A 16749-nucleotide genomic window follows, 5' to 3' on the forward strand; every position below is an offset into this window, starting at 1 on the left:
GGAAGACTGATTTAAAACCAGGAGTTCCCACACTTTGCTCTTTTGCCTCAGAATAAAGAGGACAAAGGATCAGGTGCAGTGAGATATATGATCCCTCTCACTGGAAAGATCCAGAGTCTGTAACTGCATGTGCAACTGGACAGGACATCCTGAGACTGGGCATTTTTCCAGGTGCCAGAGCCCAGCACCCAGGTACCACCAGCACCCAGGTACCACCAGCACCCCGAAGGAAGTCCCTGGACTCTTCCAGGGCACGATCTACACTGTAGCAGACCCTCTGCCACATTAAAGTTTATGGGGACAAACCTGAAGTGTGCCCAAGTCCCCTACATCACAGAATAATGACATTTGGAATGGAAATAAAGGAAGCCCCTGCAGTGTGATTCTGTCAGCTTTTGAAAGTAAATAACTTTCCTACTGACAAGAGCAAGACAATTTTTATTTTCCCTCCTCCTGTCACAGAGCATTAATTGAGCTGTGCAGTCACATTACATCCAACACCACCAGCAGGATTGACAATTGACTGGAGGAGGAGGGAACAGTCACCCAGAACAGGCAGGAGGGACCAGAGAACCCAGGGGAGACCCCCGGATTCCTTGTGCCTTAGTAGGGCCACCAGCGCACTCATAGTGTGGATTTGGGAGAAATGGAAAATAAACATTTATATTCAGCTTCGATAAACAGATGCTATATTGTTTAACTTCATTCATTCATTCATTCATTCATTCATTTCTTTAACAAACATCTAGTGGCCACTTACTGTGTTCTGGCAGTAACACAATTCTGCTCAATTCTAAAATCTGTATCACACTTAATCTTAACGGAGGACAGTACGAAATGGTGCTTCCCAGCCTCATTTTTCTGAAGAAACCATGAAAGCCCCAAATCAAGTAAAGCAACATGCCCTTTGCTCAATCCAGTCAGATCAGCTAATTGAATAACAGAGTTGGGATTAAGCCCTCAGCTCATGACTTCTATACACAGTCCAGAGATGCCGTTTTTTTTTTAAACCACGCTTTGGGGGAAGCTGGCACCACTTGGTTGTAAAATGATGTGGGTTTCTCATCTGAATTTTGTAAGACACTTGAGATGGACAGCTGGATATGTCCAAAAATAGGAAACGTGGACCTTGCCATCATCCGCTCTGTTTTTAAGCTGTTGGTATCGTTCACTGTTCATGAAAGATTCCTCTTGCCGGGGAGAGATCTCTCAGCTGTCAGTCCTTACCCCGGCATGAGAGCACAGCTCGCTCCATGCCTAGGTTCAGGCAAAGCAACAGAGAGCACAGCTACCGAAGGGAAGAGGGGGGATACATGCTGTTGTTTTTGATAAGGGGAACCTAGTCCTGGAGGTGAATCCTGGGCAAACATCAAACGCCAAAAAAGAAAAGGCTCATTAAGACTAAACCTTTTGTGCATTTACTCATCAGTACTGGGAAATCTGAGGCACTTAAAGCCTACAGCAGCTGTACTTTGTTCCAGAATTGCAAAGGGGGGAGAAAAAGAAGTCATTACATCCCTGGGAACACACACTAACCTGAATGCTTGTCACCCTTGCTCCAATTCCTACTTTTGATTCCGTGTGTATTTAAACACAACAAAAAGAACAGGATCGAAAATAGGCTTTGGCCGTTCTCACCTAGAGCCTGGTCAAAAGTTAGAGGCTACCGCATGCCCACCTCCCCAGCCCCATCATCTCAAAGCCTGCTGCAGGCTGTAGGTGTTAAATCCATAGTCATTTCCCTTAACCGTGGACTCCTGCCCTGCCAGAAGAGGCAACACAAAAAAGAAGCCCTGCATCTTGCTGTTTGCCGATGGGTCAGAGGAGGAAGGAGCAATTGTGACAGGGGATTCCTAGGAAATCCAACGGACTGAGCCAGTGTTTCCCAAAGTGTGGCCCTACATTGATGGTTCAGAAGACGGCACATGGATGAGCAACTTCATGGCCCTTCCGTGAGGACAGAGGCCTTTACTTACTAAGAACACCTAAAAGAGCAGCCGGCACCTTATAGATCACGGAACATGGAACAAATGAAATGAACATGGGAATGAATAAATATTTCAAACAACACTGGAAAAAGGATAATATCACAGCGGTGGTTCTGTGACATTTATCTATCTATCTATCTATCTATCTATCTATCTATTTATTTATTTATTTATTATCTTCTGTTTGGCCAAGTCCACTTTCAAGTTCAAAATACATGTTATTTTTTTTTTTTTTAAATATTAAGTAGATGGGGTGCCTGGGTGGCTCCATCAGTTAGGTGTCCGGCTTCGGCTCAGGTCATGATCTCACGGTTCATGGGTTTGAGCCCCGCATCGGGCTCTGTGCTGACAGCTCAGAGCCTGCAGCCTGCTTCGGATTCTGTGTCTCCTTCTCTCTCTGCCCCTCCCCTGCTCATACTCTGTCTCTCTCTGTCTCTCATAAATAAATAAATGTTAAAAAAATTTTAAATAATAAGTAGATAATACTATGATGCTGACATGTCGATGAGGGGATTGGTAAATATTTGGAAGGGGATGCTTCAATGGCTGAAATTTGAGAAACACTAGACCACATTTATTATTCTCAGTGTACTAAGCCCACTGTCATAAGCACCTCTATGGGGTTTTGACAGAAGATACCAACAGGCCTCTTAATGTGTTCCCCTCAAAACTGGCTCCCCTCACAACCCTCTCTCCACCTCTGACCCACAAAGGTGTTTCCAAATGTCCCAAGGGTTTCTCCACAACTCAGGACTGCTTTCCTCTTATCTGTTCAAAAGGCATCTATTTACATCCTTTCTCCTTACCACTCCCCTCATTTCAATACGGCGCCAGAAGAGAACAGAAAGCCTGTGTTCTATTGACTGATGCTGAAATGCCAGCACACGACCTACCTCCACCATGAACTGCCTCCCTATGCCTCTTTTGCTCCCTGAGGCTTATGAGCCTGCCCTTCCTCATCCTTGGAACACCTTTCTCAACTCGTCACTCACCTAATGTTTTTTTATGCTCAGCTCAGGAAATCATCACCTCCTTCCTGAGACCCCTGTTGGTTCATCCAACAGAAAAGCTCAACAACCAACACTCCCCCAAACAACGCACTTACTTTTACCCAGCACCCTATTTGTTCCCTGCAGAACACTCCCCACAGTCTTTGAAAATGCCTTCTGGATTCACTTACTTTTGTATCATCTACTCTTTTAGTGGAACGTCCATTCATGGTGGCAGGGACATCTCCTAACTGATTTGCTGCAATATTCTCAATGTGAGGTAAACTTTTTTTTTTTTTTTTTGCACGGCCAGATGAAAGAATGAATTAGAGGACTGAATGTGCTACCATATGTATCTGTGGAAAGCACTGGAATCACTTGCTCCCCTTGCTTACAAGGTTCTAGAAAGTCCAAATGTGCACATGCATTCATTCATTTCTCACTTTAGTATTTCACAGAGTATCTACTATGTATTAGACTTTAGGCATTGTGGGTGCAGTACCAGAATGGAGACATCTCTGCTATCATGCTGCTTATAGTCTAACAGGTCAGAGAAAGCATGGCAAAAGTGCTCTGTAAGTGTCTGGTGCTTAACAAATATAAGAAATGTAAATTAGCAAGAGAGGAATTAGAAGTGGCAATCCCAGGCCATAGAGGGTAGTCATCTGCCTTTTTTTTTTTCAGCCAGGACCAATCAATCAGGGCCACAATAGGCCAGGAACCGGAAAGTTCCAGCCATAAAAGTTCTTTCCTACTCTTCCAGCCCCAGATATTGGATTTTCAGATCCTTTGGAAAGTCCCTTCCCTGAGTTCCTCCCGGCAGGAGCGGCCTACAGGTTTGCTGCTCATTTCTCCAGCTCGCTAGTACTCAGCACGGTTGAAGGGCCAGGGCCAGGGCCCTCCTGAGCTATTGTGCCTGAGAGCTGACCCTGTGTGACACAGCCACTCTCAATGGGGCCAGCGCATCATGCAGACAGCCACAGGCCAGTGCTCAGCCGGGCAAAGTTCTCTCGGGGAGCTCCTGGAAATAGGAAACTTTATTGATGAATGGAACTTTCTTTGCTTTTCTTAATTGAATTAAACAGCACACTGGGACACCTCTCCTCGTCCATTAAAAAGGTCTCTGCAGATGGGGCAATTACACCCACGCTTTGTCAGCTCTGCCTCATTCACGGGATGACATCTCCCGCGCATCACCCAGCCCCCTTAGGCACCGACGCACCAACCTGATTTTGTTTCCAATGCTGCAATTTCTTTCTCGTCCAGAAGACTATTATTTGCCTGACAAACTACACTGTTTTTACCCAGCCAATATGAATAAACAAGCATTATGTTTCCTCTTGGGGCAGAGAGCCTGGTTAAATGAATCAGAAAACCCTAAAAAAGATTGTCTACCCTCAGTCCATCAGCTACCGGACAATCACTCAAGGGCCAGCTGTAAGGAAAACAGATGGTGCGTGAGCGCTAATAACATGGGCTTTCTCCACCCGGGCAGAGGCAGAAGCAGCCGCCTGTATGTTCTAACGCGGAAACCGCCGCGAAATGGCAGGCAGGGCTGCCGAATGGCGCAGGACTCGGGTCTGCGGGCTAGCAGATGCTTACAATTTCCACCGGTGACTGTCGGATTAAATAATCTTAAAGCAGAGGCAACCCAGGTAACCCTGCGGTCAACAGCCCCCCCCCCCTCACCCGCACCCACTGCCTCGCAAAAGCTTCCCGAAATGGGAGAAACACAGGAGGATCGCCAGCCCACCTGAGATACAGGCCTTAGCAGGCTGATGAGAGCCCAACAGTTCAGGCCTTCTTCCCTTTGTGGGAAAAATCAGGGAACCCAGGAAGATTGGTTAACTCGCCAAATTATGACACAGGATCTCTCTAGAAAGAGAGGAGCACCTGTGTCCCATCAGACAGTCACCCAGGCCTAGAAGCGTGCTCATCCCGGCCACTTAAATTCCTTAAACAATTCAGACATGAAGATAATCTATCCTAATTCTTTTCTGCGTTATTGACACTATTGACTACCCCCAATCCACAGCACAATCTAATAAATCAACGAGGGATTAAGCCGAGAAGAAAGAGGGTGATAAAACGCCATTTGGCCCCTATAAATCATCCGACAGAGCAGCGCCAGGTAAGTAAGTGGAATGAGAATTGAACTTTTCTACGCAGCCATAATTGTTATGGCCCACCGAATGTTTCCCAAATTTATAACTGTGGGTGATGCAAGGGGGCCACCCGCCCCCCTTCCTTATGCCTTACTCCCAGAGCCCACCTTCCCTGGGACTCCTCTCTGAGAACCACTTTCTAATTAAAGACAGAAAGGGTTGATATGCAGGTTTCAGTTCAATTGCTTTCGATCTGAAGATGTCCACAGTGAGCAATGGCTTCATTTACCAGGAATTACCCTTTGTACAAACCACTTCACTATTTAAAACAAACCACATGGATCATCATTAAGTGGGAAAAATTACCAATCTTTGGATATTGACAGTGGCATGGCCCACTTTCAAGGCCCTTTTTCCCCCCCTTTTAATGTGGATTTTAAGCATTTGACTTTTTTTTTTTTTAATTTAGGCTGATAAAAAGGTTCTGAGTGAATAAGATTTGACAGATGAGAGGCTTTCTTTGAACGGGACTGGGAGACACTGACAGTGGTGGAGAAATAGGGAAAACTAAGTTAATATGCTACTTATCCTCTTTCAGGGAGTTAGAACTCGGTGTGAATCACAGCTCTGAAGGAGACGGGACACACACCGTGCGCTACAAAATGAACCTCGTCCACTCCATCCATAGCCTCGCCATACCTCACCTTGTGATGGATGTGCTGTGGTGTGCACCCTAGGACTTAGGAGGGGAAAGCATTCCTACATTTTTGTGTGTTGTGTGTATGTGCATGCATGCGTGTGGTTGTTTCCTGCTTCTCTGTGACAAAACAGAACACATTCTTTTTGGACCTAGCTCCTAAGCAAAGCCCCAGATTTGGAATTTATATTCGGGATTTTCCCCCAAAGCAAGAACGTTTCAGTGGGTCCCCACTTTGGAACTCTGGGAAGATTGTGTACTGGGGATGTGTGGGTTTGAAGTTCCTCTCACATAGGAGAGGACGATTTACCATTGAAGGAGACACCAGATAAAGTCACTGCAGTATATCGAGAACGGAGGCTGAAACAGGGACTTTCCCTGGACAGCAAGATTGAAGCCAGAAGTTCCACTACTTGCCTGTCCCTTCCACCTGAGAATGGTCTACAAGAACGAGAAATATGCCATCTACTAGAAGGATATGGATGCGTAGCTACATGTCTACCTATTGTAGATATGCACGTGATGGCATCATTGGATTTAATATCTACATACCAAAAGAACTATTCAACATTATCCCATCTTGCAATTCCAAGCTGTAGTACTATCTTCGATGTTAAGAGAGAGATCAAAAAGAAAAAGAAAATCATAACTGGAGGGAAGTATCTTTCTAAAGCACAGTTCCTGGGGAATATAAATAACTGAAACAGAATCAGTCAAATAATTTAAACACCACAGTTGCCTCTTTTTTTGGTCTGAATAAATAAGTTCTTTGTGGCAAAAGGGTTATGTCATTGTCACTTGGTCATTCACAGTAAACTCAGGTATTGAGGTATCCCAACTGATGTTTGTTTTTATGAATTGTCTCAGGAAGAAATCCGGGAGAGTTTAGGAAGAAAGCCTGGATGTCATGGCTGAGGCAAGGAAAGCAAATGATGAAGTAATTTTCCTTAGATATTAGATGACAAGTGCAACATGAAACTTCATTCCAGAAGAATATATTTCAGTGAAGGCTCAGTGGCCCCTGATGACAGTGTGTGCATTTATGAAACAGAACCACAAAGCCTCCAAAATAAGATCATTGTGTTTTAATTATTTTCTTATGTAATTGGTGATCTGCAATGACAAAGACTCCCAAAATATGTTTATTTCTAAATAATAAAAAATAAAATGTTTCTAATGAAGGGATTATTTATCACAGATGTTTCCTGATTCATCCATTTGACCAACGGGCTCTGAGAGTACACATGAGCCCTCTGATCATCAAAATTAAATAGAGATACAACCTATAGCTACAGTTTAATAGCAGATAGGAAATACAATGGCGATGTATGGATACGAGACGTACAGATTGCATCAGTAAGCGGTCTGTAGAGACTAAAGTGAACTATTTCACGCCCTTCATCAGCCAATTGTCCAAACTACTACATAAAAGCAACGACAGGAGACTTCTATACAAACTGTCATGGCAGCACCAGGTAGGAGAGATGACCTAAAGGTATGGCTCTCCCATCCTGACCGTGAGCCTTAGGCAGGGTGGGAGGTGTGTCTAGAAAACCCGATTCTCAATCAGACAGGCAAAAATAATTGTCTGCTTGTATTCTACTTTGGGCATTTAGTGAAACTCAGAAAAAAATACATGCACACACACACACACACACACACACACACACACTCACACACACACCCCATGTTCTGATGCTGTGTCACGGCATCACCTTATCAACACTTTCGCTGAAAGCCTTACCCACCCTTTCTGGAGGGGGGTATATCCCAAAGCACATTGTAAAACCCACCTCCATCTATCTTCATACAGAACCATGATGCTGCTCTAGTCACTTCTAAATATTTGTTATGGCTGCCAAACTCCCCATCAGGCTTCATCTTTCCAGGGCAGAAATGTTTTCCCTCTTAGAAGAGGCCGCCTGGCAGACACTGATGACACTTGCATTTCTCCCATGTACTTGTCCTGTTCATGGCAAGAATAACTTCTCGCTCAAACTCACCATCTTCCATTCTAACTGTGCCTAAATAGAGCAAGCCCACTGAACAACCTAGCAGGATGAAATATCAATTTGTCTAAAGAAGAATGATGTATAAAGAAACAGTGAGAATACTGAGTATCTATAGCACTCTACTTGTTAAGTAATGCTGTTCAAATTGATTAACAAATAACGTGAAAGAAGTGAATATAGGAGGCAAAAGATCAACTCATATTAATAATTTGATTAAATTCAACTGTGGCTTAGCATCTGTAGAAATGGCCAATAGGATATTCTTCTGGTGGGTAACTGGTGTAAAATACACACACGCACACACACGCACACACACACACAGTCATTCACGGCAAAGGTACAGAAATGATAGAAGCAGATGAATCACATAATATGTTACCAATAGGCTCGTGGGAAATGTTTCCTGGCACAATTCACTTAATGAGAAATGGAATAAAACAATATTTAAAAGGATAAGCCAATTTTTTCCTAAGATATTCAAACAACAGAAAGAAAAGGCTGTTCTCAAAAAGACTTCCAACAGAAAATATGCCTTAGAAACATTTTCTGGAGGCAACCAACTTGATCACAAATTACCCAAATGCTCAAAACAGAATACTGACATTTTATGAACACATATATTCCTACAACACAGATTGGAAATGAGGGTCTTTGGAGAGGGAGGCCCCTCTGAATACTTGTAAGGGAAGTTTTGTCAGCTACAACCACACACAGTTCACAAATGGTACTCCTGAAGGGAGTCAATCGAAAACCAGGTAAAATGACTACAACCATGGTTAACTCTTCACAGAGCAGGACCGTGATCCTGGGAAGGGAAGACGATTCCACCTGTGTGACAAAATCCTTCGAACCCTACCAGTTCACAGAGACAGCCTCTGCCCCAAGACAGCGAGCTGCACTCGTCCCCCCTCCTCCCCAAACGTGATGTGGAGCCTGGTTCCCAACCCCAGCAACCAACTTAAGCAGCAGCCCTACTAATAAAGAGGAAAAGAGAGGCAGAGAGGGTCTGAGGGAAACACCCAGAGAAAGACAGAGAGAAACACAATGAAAGATTCTGGTGTACATACACTGAATGGAAAATAAAACAAACACAGAGCCCCTCTACAAGACCATTATGGGGGAGTGGAGGAGGGGGAAAAAAGCGCCTTTACACATGCCAACAAAGACAGCATCCTAAATCACTGGCTTCAACACAGCATGGCCAGGGAGTTTGGAGGCAGATTCCAGGGCGGACACGCTCCAGAAACCCAAAGGCTCAGATCCCAAGCAGACTGAATAAAGCACAACCCAGACAAACTTAAGAAAACAAACAAAAAAAGAAATACTGAGCACACACCCCTACATACATGTTTTTCCCTCCCTGTTATAAAACAGCTAAATGAAAACTCCAGGCATGGGAGTGCCTACACAAAGCTCCGAACACTTGGCCTCCAAGGGGTCCCAGACTCACGACACCACCACCGGACGCAGACACAAGAGAGATTCAAGTAAAGAAAATGCAGTTTGCAATTTTAAACTCCGGGCACCCAGGCTCGGAACCAGGCAAAGTATTCTGAGAGGTGCAGACAGAGCGGGACGCGGGGCGGCTGGGCTCCGCAGAGAAGAGAGGGGCGCGGATCCACCCCTCCTGTCCGAAAGCACAAGCCCCCTCCTCAACCCCCTCCAGGGTCCAAAGCGCAGCCCAGCGATGCGGGCACCCAGTCCGCTGAGCCCGAGCCGGGGAGGCAGCCACCGAGGGAAGAGCGCGCCTTACCTGCTGTAAGTACATAAAAGTCAAGGCACACGAGAGCTGGGGACACATGCCCACGTTGGGGAGCGCCACGCAGGTGGCCCCCGTCAGAGGATGCTGCATCGTGTCTCTCTGACGCCCGCCGAGCAGGAGTGGGGACGCTCGCATGCAATCACGCGGCTCTTTGCCTGGTCGCTACAATTTTTTTTCCTCCTTTTTAATTTTGCTGATTATCTAAGTCAAACCCCGGTGGCCGTCCCTCCTCTTCTCTCTCTCTTTCTCTCTCTCCCTCCCCCCCGCCGCACCCCGCGCGCGCCGGTCCCTCCTCACTGGCTTCCTTCCCTTCGGGTTTGCTAGATCCTGGCGTTGTTCACCCGCCTGAACTAAGACACTCCAGAGGGCCAGGAAACTATTTTGTTGCCTTCGTGGTGGTACCCTTTTCCCGATTTGTTGGGCCTGGTTTCTGATGCCCCGCAAAGTGGACGATGCCCCCACCCCAAGCCCCCCACCCCCGTGGAGATGACAAGACAGGCAAAGGCAACTTGTAGGGAAGGGGGAAGGGGGTGGATGTCCTCCTGTAGATGCTGGGGGGTGGGGTGGGGGGAAAGAGCTAAGGGCGAGAGAGAGGGAGGGGAGAAAGGAGAGAGAGAGAGAGAGAGAGAGAGAGAGAGAGAGAGAGAGAGAGATTTTGACTCACACTGAGGCTCACTCCGTTGGTGGTGATGCTGTGTGCCTCCTCATTTGTCAAATGGGTCCAGGGGCAGGGTTGGGTTTTTTTTTCCCCCCTCCCCTCTGCTTTCTCTCTCTCTCTCTCTCTCTCTCTCTCTCTCTCTTTCTCTCTCAAACGACTCACCAAAATTCAAATTGTGTCTGCTAAAAATCTCTGCGGGGCGGGTGAGGAAGCGAGAGAGCGCCCCACATCGCCAGCATCCGGGGCGAGGGGGACAATTAATGCGATTGCCCAGCTGGGACCCAGACTCTTAGATTTTGGTGGCGGTTTGTTTGCCCGACTCCTTGGCAAATAAACACAGAGAAATGGGATCCCTCCCCCCCACCCCCCCACCCCCCCACCCCCGCCCTTCGTAAGAGTGCTGAGAAGACCCCAGGGGCTGGGGGCACAGTGAGCTGGGGGCTGCGGCGCCAGAGGCAGGGCGGATTCTGGGGGCCCCCCACCCCCGGCTGCGCGGCGAGGCGGCGAGGCGCCCCCGGGGTTTGGGGCGCAGCTTTCGCTCTGCGCCTCGCCTCGGCTGTGCAGGCAGCGAGCGGCCAGCACTGGAACCGGCTGGAGCCGCTGAATGGGGAAACCGCCCTGGCTGGCGTGTTAAGTCCAGCCTGTTGGACCGCGCCAGCCCCGGCTGAAAGCGAGGGGGCTTCTCCAGCCGGGAATCCTTGCTCTCCTCAAATTATACATGCACAGGGTGGGGAAGTCCGTGTCTGATAAGCCATTACTCTGTGGGTTGCAGCGGGCAAATTACAATGGTTTATTTTATTTTTTTTTTCTTGCCTGGCCAGCCCTCCTTGGCCAAATTAGCATTCTGCTCTTGCAGAGGGGTCTCCCCCTTCCCTGTATTTTATGAAGTAATAATTATTCATTAGTAGATTTCGTTAGTCTTTATGCAATAAAATAGGATGTGATCTGCAAATCAAAAGAAAATATTAAGACTCTAACGCATCGTTGGTCCCCACAGGAAAAAAAAAAGCACATTCTTGATTCTTGGCAGCAGTAAAATCACCATCAGGAATAGTAGCCATATTTTTTGAAATAGATTTTGACCCAGTGATTGGATTTTCTTTTATTTTTCAGGGCAAGAGGCTGTCCGAACATCATCTTTTTTGATTCTTGGGTTCCCTGCGAGAAAGCTGCCTGGGGGCTTACGAAGGTCCTGCAGGATGCAGCACATCCTGAGAGTGACGAGAGGACCCCGCGAAGGAACATCTCCGCAGGACCAGGGGATGGCCTCAGGAGGACGTTCCCACTGACCCCTCCCAGAGGCTCATGGAGACCCTTCAGCCAAAGGACAGCTTCTGAACTGAGCCATCGGCTTGAAAGGCACAACTTTGCAGGCTAATCAAATTGCTTTCTGAAGGAAAGAAAATTAATTATTCCACGGTTCCATTTTTTGTTGTTCTGTTTTGAAATGCCATCGATAACTATAAAGTCTTTGCTATGCCAACATCAGGCCCGGACCAGGCTTTTTCCCTTCTACTCACTTTGCAAAACCAGTCCTTCTAACACCATGGGACTGACACATTCCATCAATTTAGAGGGGGCACCCTAGCAAGTTTAACCCCAAGCAGAAGTTGAGCTGGGGGCGCGGGGACTAGGAGGGTGTGGGCTGGTGTTTTACACTGCTGGGGTGGGGCAGTGTTTAGTTTGAAAAATCCTTGCTGTTGTCTCACAAATCACATTCATTGGACAAGGTCTGATTTACAAATAAACTGCTTTGCTCTTTTCTTTCTTTCTTTTACTTTCTACCTGTTTTTTAATTATTTATTTTTATTGTGCAATTCACAGAATTAAGGGGAAAGCCACTCTACAAAACATACCCATGTATATAAATGAATATAAATAAAAGGTCAAAGATTCTGCCTTTTGGCTCCCCATTCTCCTTCCCATGCTTTTCTGTTTGTTGTACTGACAGGAGTTCACCGTGCCTTCCTTCATTTTTTTTTTTCTTGCTGGCATTCGAAAAGCTTACAAATGCCCCAAGAAGAGGACAGAATTTTCCCTTCAGCTCATTTTCATAAGAAACACGATAAATAATACATGGCACTTTAATAAGACCTTATCTGAATGGTTTAATGAAAAACAAATACATTATGTAAAGAACCAATAACTGCTCTCAGCTGCACTGAGCCAACACTGGTTTTCTGGTCCGTTTTCTCTCCAAAGTGGAAAACCCTCAGCGGCGACTAGATTCCTACAGACCTGTTTTGCAATAATGGCTCAGACTTGCCCTTAAACCTGGGTCTTCCCAGTCAGGCATCTTGGAAGTCTGCAAAAGGAAACCATGGAATCCAGAGCTTCTAAATTCATCTCGAAATTATCTGGAGCCATTCTTTAGACATCCATGTCCAAACGTGCCTGCTCAAGTGCATGCGAACACCATGGCACATAGAAATAGGCATGTCCCCCACCCCCAGTGTGGCAGCCACATAAAGAATCACGCAGGAAAGATTTTACAGCTAATATCAGTGCACGTTAATCAGGAACAGAGCATCAGATTACCCTAAATCAAAAGGTAATGCCGTATCTGCAAATACTGCTCACTTGATGACAAAATTCTGCCAGCCTTTCAAGCAGCATCTGGGGAGGGTGAATTTGAATTCCATCTCAGAAGAGACTGGGAAAGAGCCACATCAATGCCACTAGCCCCAAATGATTCTTCAGCATCAATAAATGGGAGAAGTGGGGAAGGAAAATACTCTTCTGTCTCTACAAAATATCCTGGGCACTCAGTATCACTTGGGTGTATATAGTGCATGCACGTTCAAGGGTCACCCTCCTGCCTTTCAGCCACAAGGACCCTTAATTGAATGGTCACACATACCCTGTAGGAAGTAGAGAGTGCCAGAAAACCAGCAATCAGCTAAAAATTCCTTAGGCAGAGGCAACTGCTCAAGTTTTCATTTGACTCACACAATAGTATTGGTAACTTTTTCCTTCCCTCAAATTTACCAGCTACTTAAAAGAATAAAATAAATCACTTCCATTTGCCTTTTTCTCTTTCATAATTCCTTATTATAACTTCCTAAGGCTGTCAAAAGAGCAGGCATTTCCCTAAAGTGGGATATTCTACGAGGGTTTCCATGTCCCAGAGCAAGAAAAACTCCAGTTAGACAGAAAGCAGGACTTCTTCTTCTTCTTCTTTTTTTTTTTTTAACATTTATTCATTTTTCAGAGACAGAGAGAGACAGACCACAAACAGCGAAGGGGCAGAGAGAGAGGGAGACACAGAATCCGAAGCAGGCTCCAGGCTCTGACCTGTCAGCGCAGAGCCTGATGCAGGGCTCGAAGTTACAAAGTGCAAGATCATGACCTGAGCTGAAGTTGGATACTTAAACGAATGAGCCACCCAGGCACTCCAGGACTTCTTGATCTTAAATATAATTACTTGTGCTGGGGTTAGCTCTCTGACAATGTCCAGGAGTGGCTCAGAAGTATTTTTCTCTCACTTCCAAATTTTGGTATGGGCAGCTCCCTAGTCCAACATTCAGTAATATGAGAAAGGATCTTCAGAAGACCTTATCTCTGCCACAAGCACTTTGAGTCACCTACTTGTTCAAATACTTGGAGGACAGTTAGTGGTTGACTGCTGTCCACGCTGTATTCTAGGCAGTTTTTTCATCTGTAAAATGGGGCTAATAATGTCTCCCTTGTGAAATTGAAACGGGTCTCAGAATTTTTTTTTCCTACCTAATTCATGGACTATTACAATACAACTTTAAAAACAGTGGAGACATTGCATGAAATTAACAACTTAAAAATTGTTTGCCAAGTTAGTACATACGCACACACAAAGACACATGCGCACACGCACACACACACACACACACACACACACACACCATCTGTCATCATCATCATTTCATAAAGGAAAGGGCATTTTATACCAAAAAGTAAGAAGGACATAATCTCAAAATAAAGGACAGCCCTTCAAATTGATTAAATTTCAGTCTATTAAAATTTTCACTAAATTGCCCTTAATTTTCTCATTTAGCTGCAGTCTGTTGAAAATGTCATTATGGAATCAGATGAATCTGTGGATCAGCATTTGGGAACCACCGAGATAATGAATGTAAAATGCTTCTTAGCACGAGCTCTGGCACACCAAGAATCAACAATACGTGGGAACCGTTGTGGGGATGCTTGAAAACAACAAACAGTCATACTCATTAGGGCTGAATAACACCCTCCTCACCCCAACAGCCTCACTGCAGCAAAACAAACCAAACACTTTGCTCAATTCTGAGTTCCCTGAGCCAGGGAGCCGCACGCCTTTCACAAGGGGAGGAACCTGATAAAGGTCAGACGGGTTGAATTTGTGGGATCCTCAGAGTTTATTTGCTTTCCTCAATGACATAGTGGTTAGGCCCTGTTCATTCCAAGCCACCTGAAATACGATCACTATGAGGGAGTATTTGGGAACTCTTTCTGGCTCATATGAGGGCATGCAGTATACTGTACGGTGGGGAATACATCCTCCCGAGTCTCACTGCCTAGGCGTTCAGTCCTGGCTCTGTCTCATGCTTCCATGGCTGCTGTTAAATATCTCTGGAGTTACAAGCTCTTAAAACCTCAATTTCATTCTAACAGGGAATGATAATAATTTTGCCTTCCTAATTAAGTTGTTAAAAGATAAAATAATGTAAAACACATGAGTCCTGAGATCGGTGCCTATCACCTAGCAACTACTCAGTACACACTAGTAACTATTATCATTGCATTACTTTTATTCTCAGTCTCTGAGTAGTTGATGACACAGACATTCCTCCTCCTCCTCGCCCCCCTCCTCCTCCTCCTCCTCCTCCTCCTCCTCCTCCTCCTCCTCCTCCTCCTCTTCTTCTTCTTCTTCTTCTTCTTCTTCTTCTTCTCCTTCTCCTCCTTCTCCTTCTTCTTATTTTGTTTAAAATTACTCAGACAAGACCAACAAAGTCAATCCATTTATAAAACAACTAACTCCAAATGCATTTTTTGGAGAATTCTTTCAAATGCTACAGCACTTATGTGAAAATGTGTAGACATTACCCTTCTGCCACCCAGGTCTTCTGAGTAGAACCGTTTATTTAACCTTGCAGATGCATCAAAGGAACACAAACTTTCATATTAGTCTTGGTCAACTAAATCCTTCGACAGCTAGATCTCATAAAATGTCATGTCTTTCACTACTTTTTGAGGGCTGACTAGGGTAACACATGCAAAGACGCTATTTCTGGCCAATATGGTTGCTCTATTGTTTTCTGAGCTTCCCTCAACCCTGGAAAGTAGGTTTTTATTGCCCGACTTTACACAAGAAGAAATTGAGGCTGCACAAATATATGTACATTTGGACCCACTAGTAAGGGATGCAGGCAGTGTTTCGATCAGGGCTGCTGAACAGAGAAGGCAGAATATATTATTTCCATCATCACGCTATCAAGCAGTAGAGACACTTCTTAAAGAATCATCATTGTCATCATCAACATTTTATTCATCATTGTTTGCAACATCTAAACCTAACGAGCACTACTCTGAAGGATTAGTCTGTGTCTATACAGCTGTGAGATTTCCTCTTTCAGGAACCTATCAGTCACTCTGGCCACCAAACTTCAGAGTATGGAATTTCCCTAGCTTTCTAGTCCCTACTTGTAACTGAAGGGGTAAGTCCCACCCCATCCACAGTCTACCTTAAGCTCTTCTAAATAAATAAATAAAATTAAAAAAACAAATACAATTTTTTAAAAGAAGAAAAGGAAACGCTCTCATTTGCCAACGCATTTCCATCACCTCCTCTGACAAAAGTTGCAAGCAATACAGGCAATGTTCTATCAGAGCATTCAAATGATACCCCTCAGGAGAGACCCCAGACACAGCAGACAGAACCCCAAATGTAAAAATACCAAAGCAAACAAACAACCTAAGTTCCCATAGGAGCCTTCCTGAAATAATAGGTTCCAGGAGGTGATGCTGAGGGAGAGTGCAGTGTTTGGCACTTGAGAGGGTGGGAGTCTGTTTCCAGTGTATAGGACAGAATGTAAGAGCGTGGGACAAGGGACAGTAGGCGGAAAAGACAAAAACAGCTAAGTGGTGATTTCTCCTAATGAACAAGTGGGTGGGGAGGTCTACTTTGGGAAGCCTCCACACCCCACCCACTCTCTGTGTTGTGACTTTCTGGATGGAACTCGAACAAATCAGAAGGCAAACAAACCTTGCAGAAGGTTCTATTTTTCCTCTGTAATGAGCTTGGCTACGAGGTTCTTTGACCCCATAAATGCTCAGAAATATTTATCTTTATGCAACATGAGTCACCTTAAGCATCTCCTACTAGAAGTGACTTCACCTCTAACATCTCAAGTTCTGGAAAAATCCCTTTTGACCTTAACACGTCCAAGGTCCTGTCTTGGCACACAGGCAAGAGCAACCACAGGGATTCTCAGTCCCTGGCGTTATCACTGCACCTTCAAAGGCAGCTAATAGTTGGTGGTGAGCTAGGAAGGATGTCAGGACTCAGAACAAAATTGGGTCAGTC

The 16749-nt window shown here is 45.3% G+C and overlaps 2 protein-coding genes across 35 annotated transcripts in view; one reads left to right on the top strand and one right to left on the bottom strand.

Annotated features, from left to right (window-relative positions):
• Window positions 1-16749, bottom strand: part of RBFOX1 (RNA binding fox-1 homolog 1) — a 2070746-nt gene that overhangs the window by 369430 nt on the left and 1684567 nt on the right. Inside the window, exon 1 of one of the 34 annotated variants that reach the window (XM_058711284.1) lies at window positions 9545-9805. The exons of 28 other annotated variants lie outside the window; for them this stretch is intronic. In XM_058711284.1, coding sequence (XP_058567267.1) covers window positions 9545-9688 — 144 coding nt within the window. In that variant the 5' untranslated portion in view covers window positions 9689-9805. Of the gene's footprint in view, window positions 1-9544; window positions 9813-16749 lie in introns of those variants that run through there. 5 more of the 34 variants (XM_058711285.1, XM_058711276.1, XM_058711277.1 and 2 more) reach the window with 5 other exon arrangements.
• Window positions 8808-12047, top strand: LOC131501315 (uncharacterized). Its single transcript, XM_058711289.1, has 2 exons — window positions 8808-9549; window positions 11325-12047. Exons 1-2 carry the CDS (start codon window positions 9170-9172, stop codon window positions 11587-11589), a joined length of 645 nt encoding a protein of 214 aa, XP_058567272.1. The 5' UTR covers window positions 8808-9169; the 3' UTR covers window positions 11590-12047.

The sequence above is a fragment of the Neofelis nebulosa genome, chromosome 18 (genome assembly GCF_028018385.1).
Source record: "Neofelis nebulosa isolate mNeoNeb1 chromosome 18, mNeoNeb1.pri, whole genome shotgun sequence".
Taxonomy (NCBI): domain Eukaryota; kingdom Metazoa; phylum Chordata; class Mammalia; order Carnivora; family Felidae; genus Neofelis; species Neofelis nebulosa.

Coding starts and splice junctions, on each gene's coding strand:
- LOC131501315 (XM_058711289.1), top strand. CDS start 9,170: ATGAAAACTCCAGGCATGGGAGTGCCTACACAAAGCTCCGAACACTTG. Junction 9,550..11,324: donor AAGAGCGCGCCTTACCTGCT/GTAAGTACATAA, acceptor TTTATTTTTCAG/GGCAAGAGGCTGTCCGAACA.